The 13,452-nt window shown below is 37.1% G+C and overlaps 1 protein-coding gene across 5 annotated transcripts in view; it reads left to right on the forward strand.

Annotated features, from left to right (window-relative positions):
- CCDC149 (coiled-coil domain containing 149) overlaps positions 1-13,452 on the forward strand; it is a 52,195-nt gene that overhangs the window by 8,897 nt on the left and 29,846 nt on the right. For 4 of the 5 annotated variants that reach the window (XM_085223372.1, XM_085223374.1, XM_085223371.1 and 1 more), the window contains exons 2-4: positions 179-340; positions 857-895; positions 11,670-11,777. In XM_085223372.1, coding sequence (XP_085079498.1) covers positions 179-340; positions 857-895; positions 11,670-11,777 — 309 coding nt within the window. The remainder of the gene's footprint in view (positions 1-178; positions 341-856; positions 896-11,669; positions 11,778-13,452) is intronic. The other variant, XM_085223373.1, reaches the window with a different exon arrangement.

Here is a 13,452-nt window from a genome sequence, read left to right on the forward strand (position 1 = left end):
GAAATAACAAATTTCTTTTCAGTGAGTAACAATAAGCTAAGAAGATTTGTAACAGAGTTTCATTCTGTGCAGTGAGTTGTCTTCCATCTTCTCAGTGAAAAACTGGAGACTGTTGAATCTAGTAGGGGCTGGGGTAGGAGTGGCTGGTAACATTCATGTTGTTTTTTCTCCTCTGCAGTACCTGGTGTGCAAGAGGAAGCTTGAAAGTAAAAAGGAGGCATTGCTGATCCTCTCCAAAGAGCTGGATACTTGTCAACAGGAAAGAGACCAGTATAAGCTCATGGCCAACCAGCTTCGAGAACGACACCAGTCTCTGAAAAAGAAGTATCGGGAGCTGATTGTAGGTTGTTTTTATTGTATACTGCATGAGTAGGGGACAAGAAGCAACTTGAATATCAAAAGCATTCTATAATGAGTGCTGTAGAAAGCGTTTAGGTACTTGTTTATAGTAGCCCTGCAGTTGTACAGTCCTGATCATATTATTACTCATTTGTTCCGCACTGATGAGGTAGTGGCTGTTATATAAGACACAGTAAGACAGTTTGTGCTTGGAGAAAATTAGTTTCAGTCATAATTCCATTTAAAAACTGACTGCAGTATTATTATTCCACAGCAACTTAATGTACCGTTATGAAAAACAATGCAAAATAAATTTGTAATGACCTGCTGTTTTAGAAAGACAAAAAAATCTTCAGCCTTAGAAAAAAATGTAAGGTGAAATGAACATTACTGATGTTAATCAAGATGCAGTATTTTTGAAACAATTAAGAAAAAATTACTTAAAATTATGTTTTTAAAAGTGATACTCAAAGCTTAAGAAGTAATTTGCCAATAACATATATCTGTTTATTTGTAGGATGGAGATCCATCCCTTCCCCCTGAAAAGAGGAAACAGGTAGGATTGATTTTTTGTTCGACGTTGCTTATCTGCTTTGAAAATTTTTTGCAAAAGTGTGAAAATGCTAGCTATGGAATCTGGTAAAAAGCAAACATTTCTGCAAACTGAACAGTCAGGTTACAAATTCAGACATCTTTTGCTTTGTTCTAAACATTTAATCCTGAAATATCTGAACTATCATTATTAGAATATATGGTTATTGCTTTTATGTTCACCAGAGATTGAATCTGGACAGTGTACAGAAATGTGAGATCGCTCTTGTTTGTCCTTCTTGCACTGAGCTCTAAAATGGGTTCATGACTGAACTTTTCATACTTCTGAAGCAGATTGGGAATGTGTTGTCTGCATCCCATAATTGTTACTTTATTGTTGTGGGAACTGTTTTCCTTTAGATACTCTCCCAAGTCATTTGAGTTCTATGGGTTATAAGTGGTAAGAACAACAGTAATTGGATTTTATGGTTCCCTTGAAAATCTTAATGCCTACTTTTTTTTTTCTTTTTTTTTTTTTTCCCCCCAGAAATCTTTAAACAGAGTCCCTATTGCAGGATGTTGTCTGTCACACCCTGCTATTATCTTAACTTTTAGAAAAAAAAATGACGCCCATAGGAAAATACGTGAGAAGATAAGAGTATCCAAAAGGACAAAAGTTGTTCCTGTAATTGCTAGTCCTGAAAGTCTCAGACTTGGACTGCTTAAACCATGGATATTGCATGGGTATCAGTGGCAGATTTTTTATTGATCATTCTTTCCCTTGGAGTTTGAATGTATTTCTTGCTGTTTTATTAAAATTTTAGGGTCATAGAGTTTTGGTGGTTCTAAACTAAACTTTCAGAGGCAATGTAATTACTCCTTTATGCACTTAAACAAATAGCTGCTGAGAAGTTAGTGTCTCAGTGCACAACCATTTAACATGCTTGTTGCTTTTCATAATTCATTTAAATTCTATTAACACAGTTCTAATGAAAGTTTATGACCAGATGTGGGTTTGAGCATTGTCACTACTCAAATTGGGATTGAAGAATATACAATAAAACGAAAAAAATAAAATCAGCAATATAGTATATGGGTCATTACAGAGATGAATAGGAAGGGAGACTTGGCAGCATCCCATAGACGCTGTTCTAATTCCTCTTACATTTTTTCAAAACAAATAAAGCTGACGCTTGTTTCTAAAATACCGGTCGAATTTATTCTGAATTCGGATGCTGTGACTATATTAAGTTTTGGCAAATTTCATCATGGTGCTTGGAAAGTCATTTTATCTAGCCAGGAGTCTTTTTCTGTGAGGAAATGATGTATTCATGCTAGATAAGAGAGAAAGAAAGAAAATCTTGTTCTCAGATGCGGTCATTTTAGAGGTTTCCCTGAAGGACAATATGTATTATGACCTGTATATTAATAGGCTGTTAGCACCCTTCTTGAGTTTTTGTTTTCTCAGGAAGTGTGTCTATAACATACAAGGTGTTTGATCTGGAATAGTCAGGGCAACTCAGGAAGAGAATACTTTTACTTTGAGAAATGCACCAAAGCATAATAAAAGAAAGTTGTATTTTTTCCACTGTTACTGTAAATGCATTTATTTGAGTACCTTGTCTTACTCAAGAAAGAGTTATGTTCTCTGTGCTCTTTTGGACTTTTCTAACCCCTTTTTACTCAGAAAATCTAGCTACGTGCTGGGAGAAGTTTGTTACTGCAGTCACTTTATAAAAGATCCTGATCCTGTAATGAATTTTGTGTGACACAACAGTACATGCTGTTCTTGTGGTCAGGAGTGAGATAAAAATATGACATGCTGAACAATTTGCTTCCTGTTACGTTTCTGTATTGCAAATGAAAAATTATTGTTGAAAACTTCAGTCTGCAATCCTAAATGTAATAGTTGGGTTGGATTTGCTACTTTCTTCTCCATTTCTTCATGTTTCACCTTTATTATGCTTTGAGACTTCTTAAAACATCTTTTTTTCAATTGCATTCTTTTTCTCATTTGTCACAGCACAGAGTTCTCTTGAATGGAGATCTCATGTAACTGGGCAATTTCAATCAGCAGGCACATATTTACTGGTTTCATTTAAAAGGTATCATTACACGCAACACTCCGCAGTATTTTTCCTCCTGAGGCCATGTGTGTGATGGTACACATCTCTGACATAATCTGGATGTGTACCGTTCTGCCAAGCAGCGAAGTGGGAACAAGAAATTGTGTTGCTGTAGTCTCTTCTCTCACTGTAGGTGTTTTTCCACTAGTAGTGCTATCACAGTCTATGAGCTATAAATGTGTTCTTGGCCCCTCTTTATACCAAACATTCAGAATTAAGTGCTGCTGCTGAAGGTAGTGTTGTTTTGTCATGTCGTATGATGTCAGGTGTAATTTTTGGATAAATAATGGCGTGATGAAATGTTTCAGGAAGGTAGGAATAATGAAGAGTTGATTTTTGATGTTGCAATTCACCAGAGATAGTAAGCAATAGACATTTCCTATTTTGAAAGGCATGTTAAAATATTGGTCTGCCTGCAGAGCTTCTGTTGTGCATCCTATATAAGTTGAAAATCTCCCATTCTGCAGTGATATGCATTTTATATGCATTTATATGCATTTGCTGTGATACAGAACACTTTGATGACATTGACGTTTTATGACAAATACTAGGAATCTGTTGGGCAGCGTAGCACTGCTGGAAAAGTTAAAGAAAAAAAGATCAGTGGGATTTCTAGCTTGATTTATAGTGATTACTGTTGTCTTCCACATTGTTTAAATTTTTGGTATAACTTTAGTCTGAGAGAAGCTTTGTTGTGTGTCAAGAGTAAAGCTGCAATGCATGTGTTCCCTGGTGAGGTCTTATGTTTGTATTTTAAATGTGTGAAGTCTCAAATTAAATTGGACTAAACGTCTCAGAATCAGAACGGTTGAGGTGGGAAGTCACCCCTTGATCGTCTGCTTCAACCCACTGCTCAGACAGGGTCAGCTAAAGCAGGTTGCCCAGGGCCCTGTCCAGCTGGGTTTTGAACATCTTCAAGGGACTGACATTCTACAGACTCCTTGGGCACCCTATTCCAGTGTCTCACAGGTTTTGTGTTTGGGTAGAAATTCACATTTTAAATTGTGTTCCTTTTTCTTCATTTCCTCTGTCGTGTATTTATATACATTGATGGGATCCTGCTTGAGCCTCCTCCAGGCTGAATAGTTCCAGGTCTCTCATCCTTTTCTCGCACAAACATAAAAGATGCTCCAACTCCTTAATCATCCTAGTGCATCTTCCTTGCATGTTTGTTGAGTACTCATTCTCTCTCCTCTATCAGTTCTCTTTTAGTCAAGCAGGTCCAGTGCTTTCCAAGCCTTGATGAGAGTCCTATGCTAACAACACCCTTGCTATTAGGAGTCTCATAACTTAATGGTGACATAATCATACTACAAAGCACAGCTTTCTAGTTAATCTCTTTGCCAGAGGAGGAAGCTCATCAAGAACGTGTGTGCCTCTTCCCTGAAAGTCATGGTATTTGACCCTGTTTTAGGTATCGATGTCCCAATGTGATTCATTCAAGCCAAAACTCTTACTGCTTGATTGTCATGGAAGCACATTAGCCACTCAATGAGACTTTGTTTAGACAGCTTGACTTTTGTTAATGTATAAATTCATGAGTGTGACATTTAGAGCCAAGCAGAACATCAGAAACGCTGGAGGATCCAGACAGAAATATGTTGTGACATGCTGCAAATGGACCCATTTTGGTCCTTTTCACTTCTGCTTCCAGCTTAATGTACTCAACTGTCAATGCAGTTTCAAAACAAACTTCAGGGATTGCCTTATGACCGTTTTTGACGTCGTTGTTAAAAAATGATTACTGTGACTATTTGTTCATTAATGAATTCAGGAAGTTTTGCTAGCCTTGTGCTAAGGCACAAAAGCTGCGTTCAGAGTCCTGTGAGATAAAATCTTCAGATAAAGCACTGTACGGGGTAAGCAATCATTTTGTATTTATCTCTCACGAGTGCTGTGAAGATTAATGTGATTTCCTCCTTTGTTCAGAGGGTTTGAAGATGAAAAACATTATGCATGTGCCAAATTGAGACCTGTGTGCTTTGCTGTGGTTTGTAGGTGCATGTTTGACTGCCACAGCGTGAGGCAGCAGGTGCACAACAGTGAGATCACTTGCCTTTGTGACAGTTGAGAGAACAATATTCCCATGGATTTCAAAATGTGGGAGTATAGTCAGGGAAGAGATTCTGTATTCTGCATGTATGCAAAGTCAAGAATTTCCTGAACATGCTGTGAATTATGTTTCTTGAAATGACACTGTTGTTTCTTCCACCTGTAGATTTTTGCAGTGAGCATGAGGCTTGGAGAGACAAAATGCTGATTCTAACAGATGTGACTGTCGCTCTTTAAAATTTTGAGTGTTGTTCAGATCTGATGTTTATCATGTGCTCTGCTCTTCTGATTGCTGTGTCTTACCTTGATGGAATAGAGATACTTGTCACACCCCTGCACCTGAATACTCTTGATAAATATTCTGTTAATTAGTCAGGGCACTCAATGTGTTTAAGAGATTTTGATTCTTTCTTTGTCTGCATTATAATAATGTTTAGGTTGTCTCTAGAGTCTCAAAGCAGCCATTTTTGTTAAATCAACGAAACAATCTTCTGCCCTAGTATGGCAGTCTTTGTATAAGTAAAAATTAATCATTTCTCTTTGAATACGTTCATCTTCTATCAACAAAATTCTGATGCCCTATTCTTGCCTGTATGAAGTATGAGGGAACTGAAGCAAGCTACTTGAAACGTCACACTGAAGAAATCTCTGCCAATTAACTTCTCGTGATATTTGAGAGGTGAGGTTTTGGGAAAGCAGACTTTGGCATCTTCAAGGATCTGATTGGTAATGTCCCATGATGCATCCTAACACAAAGGAAGTCGGACAAAAATGCCAGAAGGCCTTCATGGATGAAGAAGTTGCTCCTGGACAAACTCAAACACAAAAGGAAAGCCTACAGAAAGTTACAGCATGGACAGGTAGCCTGGGAGGAGTACAGGTGCATTGTATGAATAGCTGGGATGGAATTGGGAAAGTTATAAATCCTACATGGAATTGAATCTGCCCAGGGATGCCAAGGGCAACAAGAAAGGCTTTACAAGTTAATACTAACACCTGCTGCTTATGATGTATGTTAGCAAGTTGCTTTGCAAAAACTGTCCTCTGTAGTCTGTAGTTGATGGTAACATTTCTTTCTTTGTCAGTCTTCAGTGTGTGCCTTAGGTTTGGCTATGTGCTGTTTGATCCTGTGTAACACTGTGCTAAGCTAACACACAGAAAACTCATTGTAAAGGAGGGTAGGAGTATTTGGCTTATATGCCTAGCGATAGAATGGCTTTCTGGTTTTATTAAACAACTCAATAAAAACAGTTTTATAAGCAAGAGTGCTGAGTATCTTGTAAGTATATGAATGTTAGCAAGTTTTTCTTGTTCAGCAAAGCCCTGTCAAGTTTTGACTGGTTTGTTTCTGTGGTGGGATTCCTTCCTGGTTCTCAAAGTGCATATAGTCAGAAGAAGAGGGGTGTTCCTTCTCTTTTATTCGACTGCTTGGCAAGGCTTTGACTTTTGCTGTTGTTTTTCCTGGGGAAATATGACCCATTTTATGTATTTAATGTGCCTAGGATGTATAAATGTAGAAGTCTTCTGTGCATAATCTTTCTACTTAAAAAGAAAGATGATTTTTGCTGCTTTATTGTAAGGAAACTGTAGGTGAACAGTAGTAGTTGGTAAGCAAAACAGGTTTTTCTGTATTAATGCAGCCACTGCAATCATATAAAAGCACTGCAGGAGAAACTGCAATTAAATTTGCTATCAGTCATACCAATCAGGTGTGCTTAATGTTTCATCACACTTTTTTTCCACCTGTCCTAAGAACTCAAAGAACTCAGTGTTCTTTGTTTGAAGGTGTGGCTGAAAAAAGCAAAAGACTGTAAGCTGTGGTATAGAAATAATATGTTTGTATTTTAAAATATTTTTTAACTGTAAAGGTTCCCCCTTTAACAAATTACTTTTTCAGACAGCATCTAAAGGCAGAAAGTCTTTTGTTTTTTTTTTAAATGTCAGATAAGATTTATGTGCAAGAGGATTGAGAGGTATATTAAAGCCAGTGTTACTATCCATCATTTTTTAAAGTGATGTGAAGAAAAATAACACTGTGAATGTGTAGCTAGATTTGCAAAATTGTTGAAGAATCCAAATTCAAGGGTAGTGTGTAATGCCAGAGATGACTGTTTAGAGTTCCATGTTATTTATAGTTTTTCTTTGAGGTCATCAGTTCAAATTCTGTGGGTCAGTAATGAGCAAAGATCTCTTGCTGTCTGACAGCTGACTTGCATTAGTAAATTCATATTTATAGGTATTTTTGTCAGTAGTTTCAGATGTTTGTCCATAGCTGAAAGTAAGGCTCTCTTCAACCTTCTATCCTCAAAATATTCTTGAGACTTTTAGCAGAAATCTAAGTGGAAAAGCTTCACGATCCCATCCCACTGAATCTTTTTTTCTTTTGTCTGCTCTGTGTTGCTTTTTTTTTTCCTAGCTAAAAAAAGTAGGCACTTCCCAGTGGGCACTCCCACATCACACTTTTTCTCTCAGCTTCCAGTGGGATCTTTGCCATATGTTGCACTTGCTTTTGGTTAGCAGAAAAAAGGAATTTTGGCATAGATTGTTCTGTCTAGTACTATAATGTGGGGTTGAACTGTGCTGAAATATACAGGCATGCTTCCTGTAGCAGACATGTAGAAGAATGCTGCGGAGGGTTAAGAATACTCCAAGCTGAAACTAGGGGTGGACTGGGCTTTGGAGAGATTTTCTGATATACTTGAAAGAAATACTCTTTGTTAATTAGAAAAACAAATGGCTGCATTGAGAGAGGACAGGAGGCGCACAGTTTCCTCTGTTCTGGGTTGTTGCAGAGGCAAGAGAAGATGAGGCTGCAGAAGGATATAGACCTCTGCGTCTTTCCCTTTCCCTGGGTGAGGGAGGTGATTGTCCCCCTCTATTCTGCCCTCATGAGGCCTCAGTTGGGGTCCTTTGTCCAAGTCTAGGACACTCAACACAGGAAAGAAGTGGAGCCTTTGGAGGGGGTCCAGAAGAGGGCCATGAAGATGATTCAAGGGCTGGAGCATTTCTCCTAAGAAGATAGGCTGAAGGGACTGGGCTTGTTCAGTCTGGAAAAGAGAAGGCTGCAGCCTTCCAGTATTTAAAAGGAGTTTATAAACTTGAGGAAAATCAACTTCTTACATGAGTAGGTAGTAATATTACAAGGGGAATGGCTTTGAACTAAAGGAAGAGAGGTTTAGATTAGAAGTCAGGGGGAAGTTTTTTACTGAGAGAGTGGTGAGGTGCTGGAACAGGCTGTCCAGAGAGGCTGTGAATGCCCCGTCCCTGGAGGGGTTTAAGGCCGGGTTGGATGGGGCCCTGGGCAATCTCATCTAGCAGTCTGTGGCAGGGGGATTGGAATTTGATGATCCTTCCACACAAGCCATTCCATGCAAGTCCCTTCCACACAAATCATTCCACGATTCTCTTCCTTTAACCACAGCTTATAAATCTATCTACATCATTCAAAGATACAGCTTTGAATAGCGTGAGTGAAAGAAGTGAAATTTCTGTCAGTTACAGGATTCTTTTTAAGGTTTCACTTAGCATCAAACTGTTGAAGAAACTGACAGTAGGGAAACTGAATTTGACTAATTTTCTGAGAGTTCTGTTATGCAGGTAAATGAAACAAACTTTAGCTTCCCTGCTAAAGAAACTTGTCTTGAATTTCTAAGTGAATTCTGTATGTGTTCTATGAATATTGAGAAGAAGTTGCCAGTTGGAAAAATGAATCACCTTTCTCCTTCCTTGGATTACTATTTCTCCCTTTTCTTCATAAAATATATTCTTAGAGGTCCTCCATTGCTAATTTTATCATCTTTCAACCATATGGTATGTTCTCTTCTGTGTGCCAAAGTACTGGTACCAAGTACAGGTGTTGTTCAAAGTATCTTCTTGGCTGGCTCTCTTGAAGCCCAGCAGAGCACCTGAAAATCAAATAATTCTCCTTCTACCCACATTTAACGGAGCTTTAATGAGTTCTTGCCAAAACCTTTAAAACAGGGAACAATCTAAATTACATGTTGTATGGTACCTCTAAGCCAGGGAAATGAGTAATTGCTAGAGACTGCTCCTGTGACACAGCTCAGTTGTTTTAGTCTAACACCAGTATAATAGAAGCTTTGCATTAAGGAACAGGTCTATACTTAGCTCATTGTAATGCTCTTAGTATGTTTAAATGAAGCTGTTTTATTTTGGTGTCTAAAATTCTAGTTTTAAGTTTCTTCTAAAATACCTGTCTCAAGTAGAAAGGTTTTTATCCCGTTAAGTCATTTATATGATTGAAAAATAAAATTTAGCATAGAGTCACACTGCAAGAGAAATGGTTTTAGGGAAAATAAATCTGAGTAGGAAGATTTAGTATAAGCATGGCAATGCATTTCCTGGACTTATTGGAAGCTGGGTCCTGACTACTGACTGCTGGAATCCTGGTGCTGTAGCCGTAAGGACAGATTAGTGAGACTGAGGTCTTCCCTGGTGTAGAAATAGCTGTAGCAGTGTTAGGAGTTGTTCAGATTCGCAATAAAAAGGGACTTTATAAATAGAATTATTTTTTTTTCAGAGAGGTTTGTGCAAATAGTGTTCCTTTCAACTGGTTCGCTCTACTGATTGGATTGAGTTGACTGAAAATCAGCTTTCTTAATAAAAAAGAAAAGCATCTGAGCATAAGCTGTGGGTACTTCAGATTAAGTACAATTTCGTGTAAGCGTAGGGTTTTTGTTTTATTTCTTCTAAGCAGCCATTAAGAAGTACCTATCAGAACCATTGACTGAATGTGTTCTGAAGCTCCTTGGTCCACTGAGTACATAAACGACTTTTACTCATCTGTTTAATACATAGGAAAAAAAAAAAACAACTACCAAAGCATATTTGAGGAGCCATTTATATTCCTTAAGTGATTGTTGTCCTGAAAATAAAATGATGATTGGGTAATATTGGCCCTGCAGATGTATATTTACAGTTTTTACAATTACGCTCTTTTCTCACATGATTTTATTTGCAGTCTTTAGGTTTATCAGTAATTTTAAAAATGCTTTAATCTATTCCAGAATTGTAGAAAAATTACTTTCTTCTGAACCTTTAGTCTCAGAGCAACAGAAGGGTCGAAATTATAGTAGTGAATCAGGCTTGAATCATTGAATCTAGTAGGAGGTATTACTATCTTGAGTTATTTTTCCTGTTTAAAAGTTAGAAGGTATTGCTATTTTAGGCCAGCTGGAGTTTGGAGCCAGCTTCCTTGTATACCATTGTACAAAAGTTCCAGTTCAGTAGTCTAATCCTGGAAATATCAGATGCATACATAGCTATATTCGTGTTAATAGTTGACTTAAATATAAAACAGGAGGTATGGAAATAGCATTTAGTAAACAGAGAGATTGCAGGGGTGGCAACTGTGTTGGTTCAATAGAGTATAGGTTTTAAAGGAAAAGACCAATAGACTTCCTATGAAACTGCCTAATAATGAAACTGACAAGGTAAAAAAGCAGGATCGAAAAATAAAGAGAGATAATAATAGAGAAATGAGGGAAGAAAAAGAGCGACAAGAAAGGACGCTAAAATTGAACTTAAATATTCAGAGAGAACAAGGAACAGTCATTTGATGCACTGGCCTCAAATCCAGAGGCTCTGTATAGGGCTAATTTAGAAATGTTGCCTCAAAAAAGCTGAAAATTCTCATTCCATTTCTTTTTATATCCTTCAGATTTATGACAGTAGATGACAATAGATACGTAGCTGGCATAGGGGATGTTTTAAAGGCTGCATATTAGCTGCTACGATTATAATGCTCTTAGAAGAGATGTCATTTTGATAGACTTTCCCTGTGTGAAGTCAATATTTGTGTGTTTCTGCGTTATTTTTAGGGAAAAAATACAGTAAATTTGTTAGTAGTATTTGCTCCTTTTCAGATATCTTAGGAAAGGAGGATATTGCTTGTTTTTTGTTAGTGATCAAGTGGATGGAATTGTGAAATTATACACCAGGTTGCTCACCTGATAGACTTTGTAAGATAACATGCATGATGACTTCTGACTTATTTGGGAAGCTTCCCTGCCTCCAGGTGAATTCATCTCTAGCTTTCATTTCTGCTCTTCACGAAGTCTCTATGCTAAGACCACGAATCAGGCCATGTCTGAAGTTTTGTGCCATTAGATATCTGTGGTGCAGCTCCATACAGGGGCTGTGACTCTGAATGGCATCTGCTTTATTGAATAGGAATCTGCTTTAAAGACTATTAAAGAACATAATTAGATCATAATTATTTCTCAGCTATGCCATTTGTCTAATTGCATGTAAGTTTAAAACTATAATTTTGGCAACTTTATAAATACTGTCAAAGTACTCTATGTTTTTCTCTTGGTGCCAGCCAAGATGCCAGAACTAGTGTAAATATTTTCATTTTATTTTGTTTGGGTTTTGTGTGCTGTTCTCGAAAAGCGTATGCGTGCATGCTGTATGTCTTTTCTGCTATTAAAGATGAAGGAACCCTGTGACTCTCCAATGAAGCATGAAGTCTGAATACCAATAACTATAAAAGTAAAGATTGTTGGCAGATAAGGGCTAAACCTAGTGTTTCTTTGCAATTACCACTTGCACTTCTCTCCATAGGCACTAACTTTTGACTGATACTTGCTTCTTTTCTAGGCAAATCTTACTCAACTACTGAGTGAGGCTCAAGATCAAAATAAACATCTTGGAGAAGAAATTAGGGAGCTTCAGCAGAGACTCGGGGAAGTACAAGGGGACAATAAGGTATTATAAACTTAATTTATCACTAAATAGACTGGAATATGTAAACAGGGCTGGAGTTTTGCATTGCTTCTTAGGGAAACAAAGAACTAAATCAAAACAATGGGTTACTTCTAGAAATTCGAGAATATTTGGATTATAATAAATGCTCAGTACTGTCAAACAAAAGAAGCCTGTATAAGAGAGCAGTAAATGCAGCTCATTAGCTATTTTGATTTACTGCTTTTACTCACTTGTCCTTAATTATAAATATTGCACCCAGCCTTGCTTTAATAATCTCAGGGTTTTTTTAATATATTGTATTAGTGATATTTCCTCTTACATGCATAAGCATTTCATCTTCAGCATGTGATATTTTTCACTGCAGTGAAAATGGAAGATATTAGTAGATGATAAAACCAGGAAGGCATACTTTTCTCTACAAAAATATGGAGCAGGTCATTAAAAAAAAAAAAAAAGTATATTTAGCTTAGTACAACACTCTCATCCTGTTACATAACCGATTTATTTTATTGCTAAATTTAGCAAGTTATGTGGAACATTGCTCAAAATCTGCCATTTGGTATTAATCAAACTCCTGTTGTCTCTGTTAATTGAAATATTTAAACTCATGCCAAATGTGTGTAACATTCACAGCTGGAGCATATGCAGAAGTACCTTCAGAGATCAAACTAGTGAAAGGTTGAATTTGAGACCAGTTGAGTCAGTTTGCAAAGTAAAAAGTGAAACATGGAATGATAGCTATCTCTTCAACTATCACTTTAAAGTCACAGGATATAAAAAAAATGAATTAAAAAAAACCTGTTTTCTTTCAATTGATCAGGTTAGTTTTGTTCTTTCCATTTTATATTACTTCAAACTTAAGTATTTTGTGATAAAGTAGTTTTATGCATTGTTTGTCACAAAGATCTTTAGAAATGTGAATAGAGTTGTTGAAATGGCCATATGAGGCCTGAATTTGTCATGTGTATAACAATCAGTGTAACTTGCTCAAGTCTTCAAAGGATTCCCCAGGTATCTTTTGTTCATCTATTGTTTGAACTACACTGCAGCATTAAAGGCAGTATCAGTTCTGCAGAACCGATGCAGCCTTTGCCACGCCAGTCCTGAATTGGTAACAAGTGTTTGTTAATCCAGACAGAACACAAAGGTAGTACAATTAAAGCGTACTTAAATATCAAGGTTATGTACTTATTCCAACTCCTTCTAAATGCATGATGTTGGTAATACAGAATCTACTTCTTTGTGCTTGAAGAGGCTTTGTTCAAACCTGCCTTACAAATTAATTTGGTAGTAGCTGGTTGTCGTTCTGATATCTGTATTGTCAGAGTGAATTTAAATTCATGACTCTCATAAGAAATGGAACACAAAAAGGGTCATTCTGCCCACTGTGCCCCTGTTCAAAATGTGCAAAATAGTGCATCACTAAATAAAGGCAGGTGGGGAGTGGTGGTCAGGAATTACATCAGACAGGGATTAATTTAGACTGGGATTTTCATTTTTGGAACACATTTTTTACCTTACTAGTAAATGAGAAACGGAGATATTTTGAAGGCAGGTTACACATTTTGAAGTGCCTAAAAAAAACCATTGCCATCTTTCTTAGGGGTTTAATGCTTCCCTCCTGTGTCAGATTTTTCTCTCTTCCAACTTTGGTGATAAAATTCTACACTTGTTC

Source organism: Meleagris gallopavo, chromosome 4 (genome assembly GCF_905368555.1).
Source record: "Meleagris gallopavo chromosome 4, MGAL_WU_HG_1.1, whole genome shotgun sequence".
Lineage (NCBI taxonomy): Eukaryota > Metazoa > Chordata > Aves > Galliformes > Phasianidae > Meleagris > Meleagris gallopavo.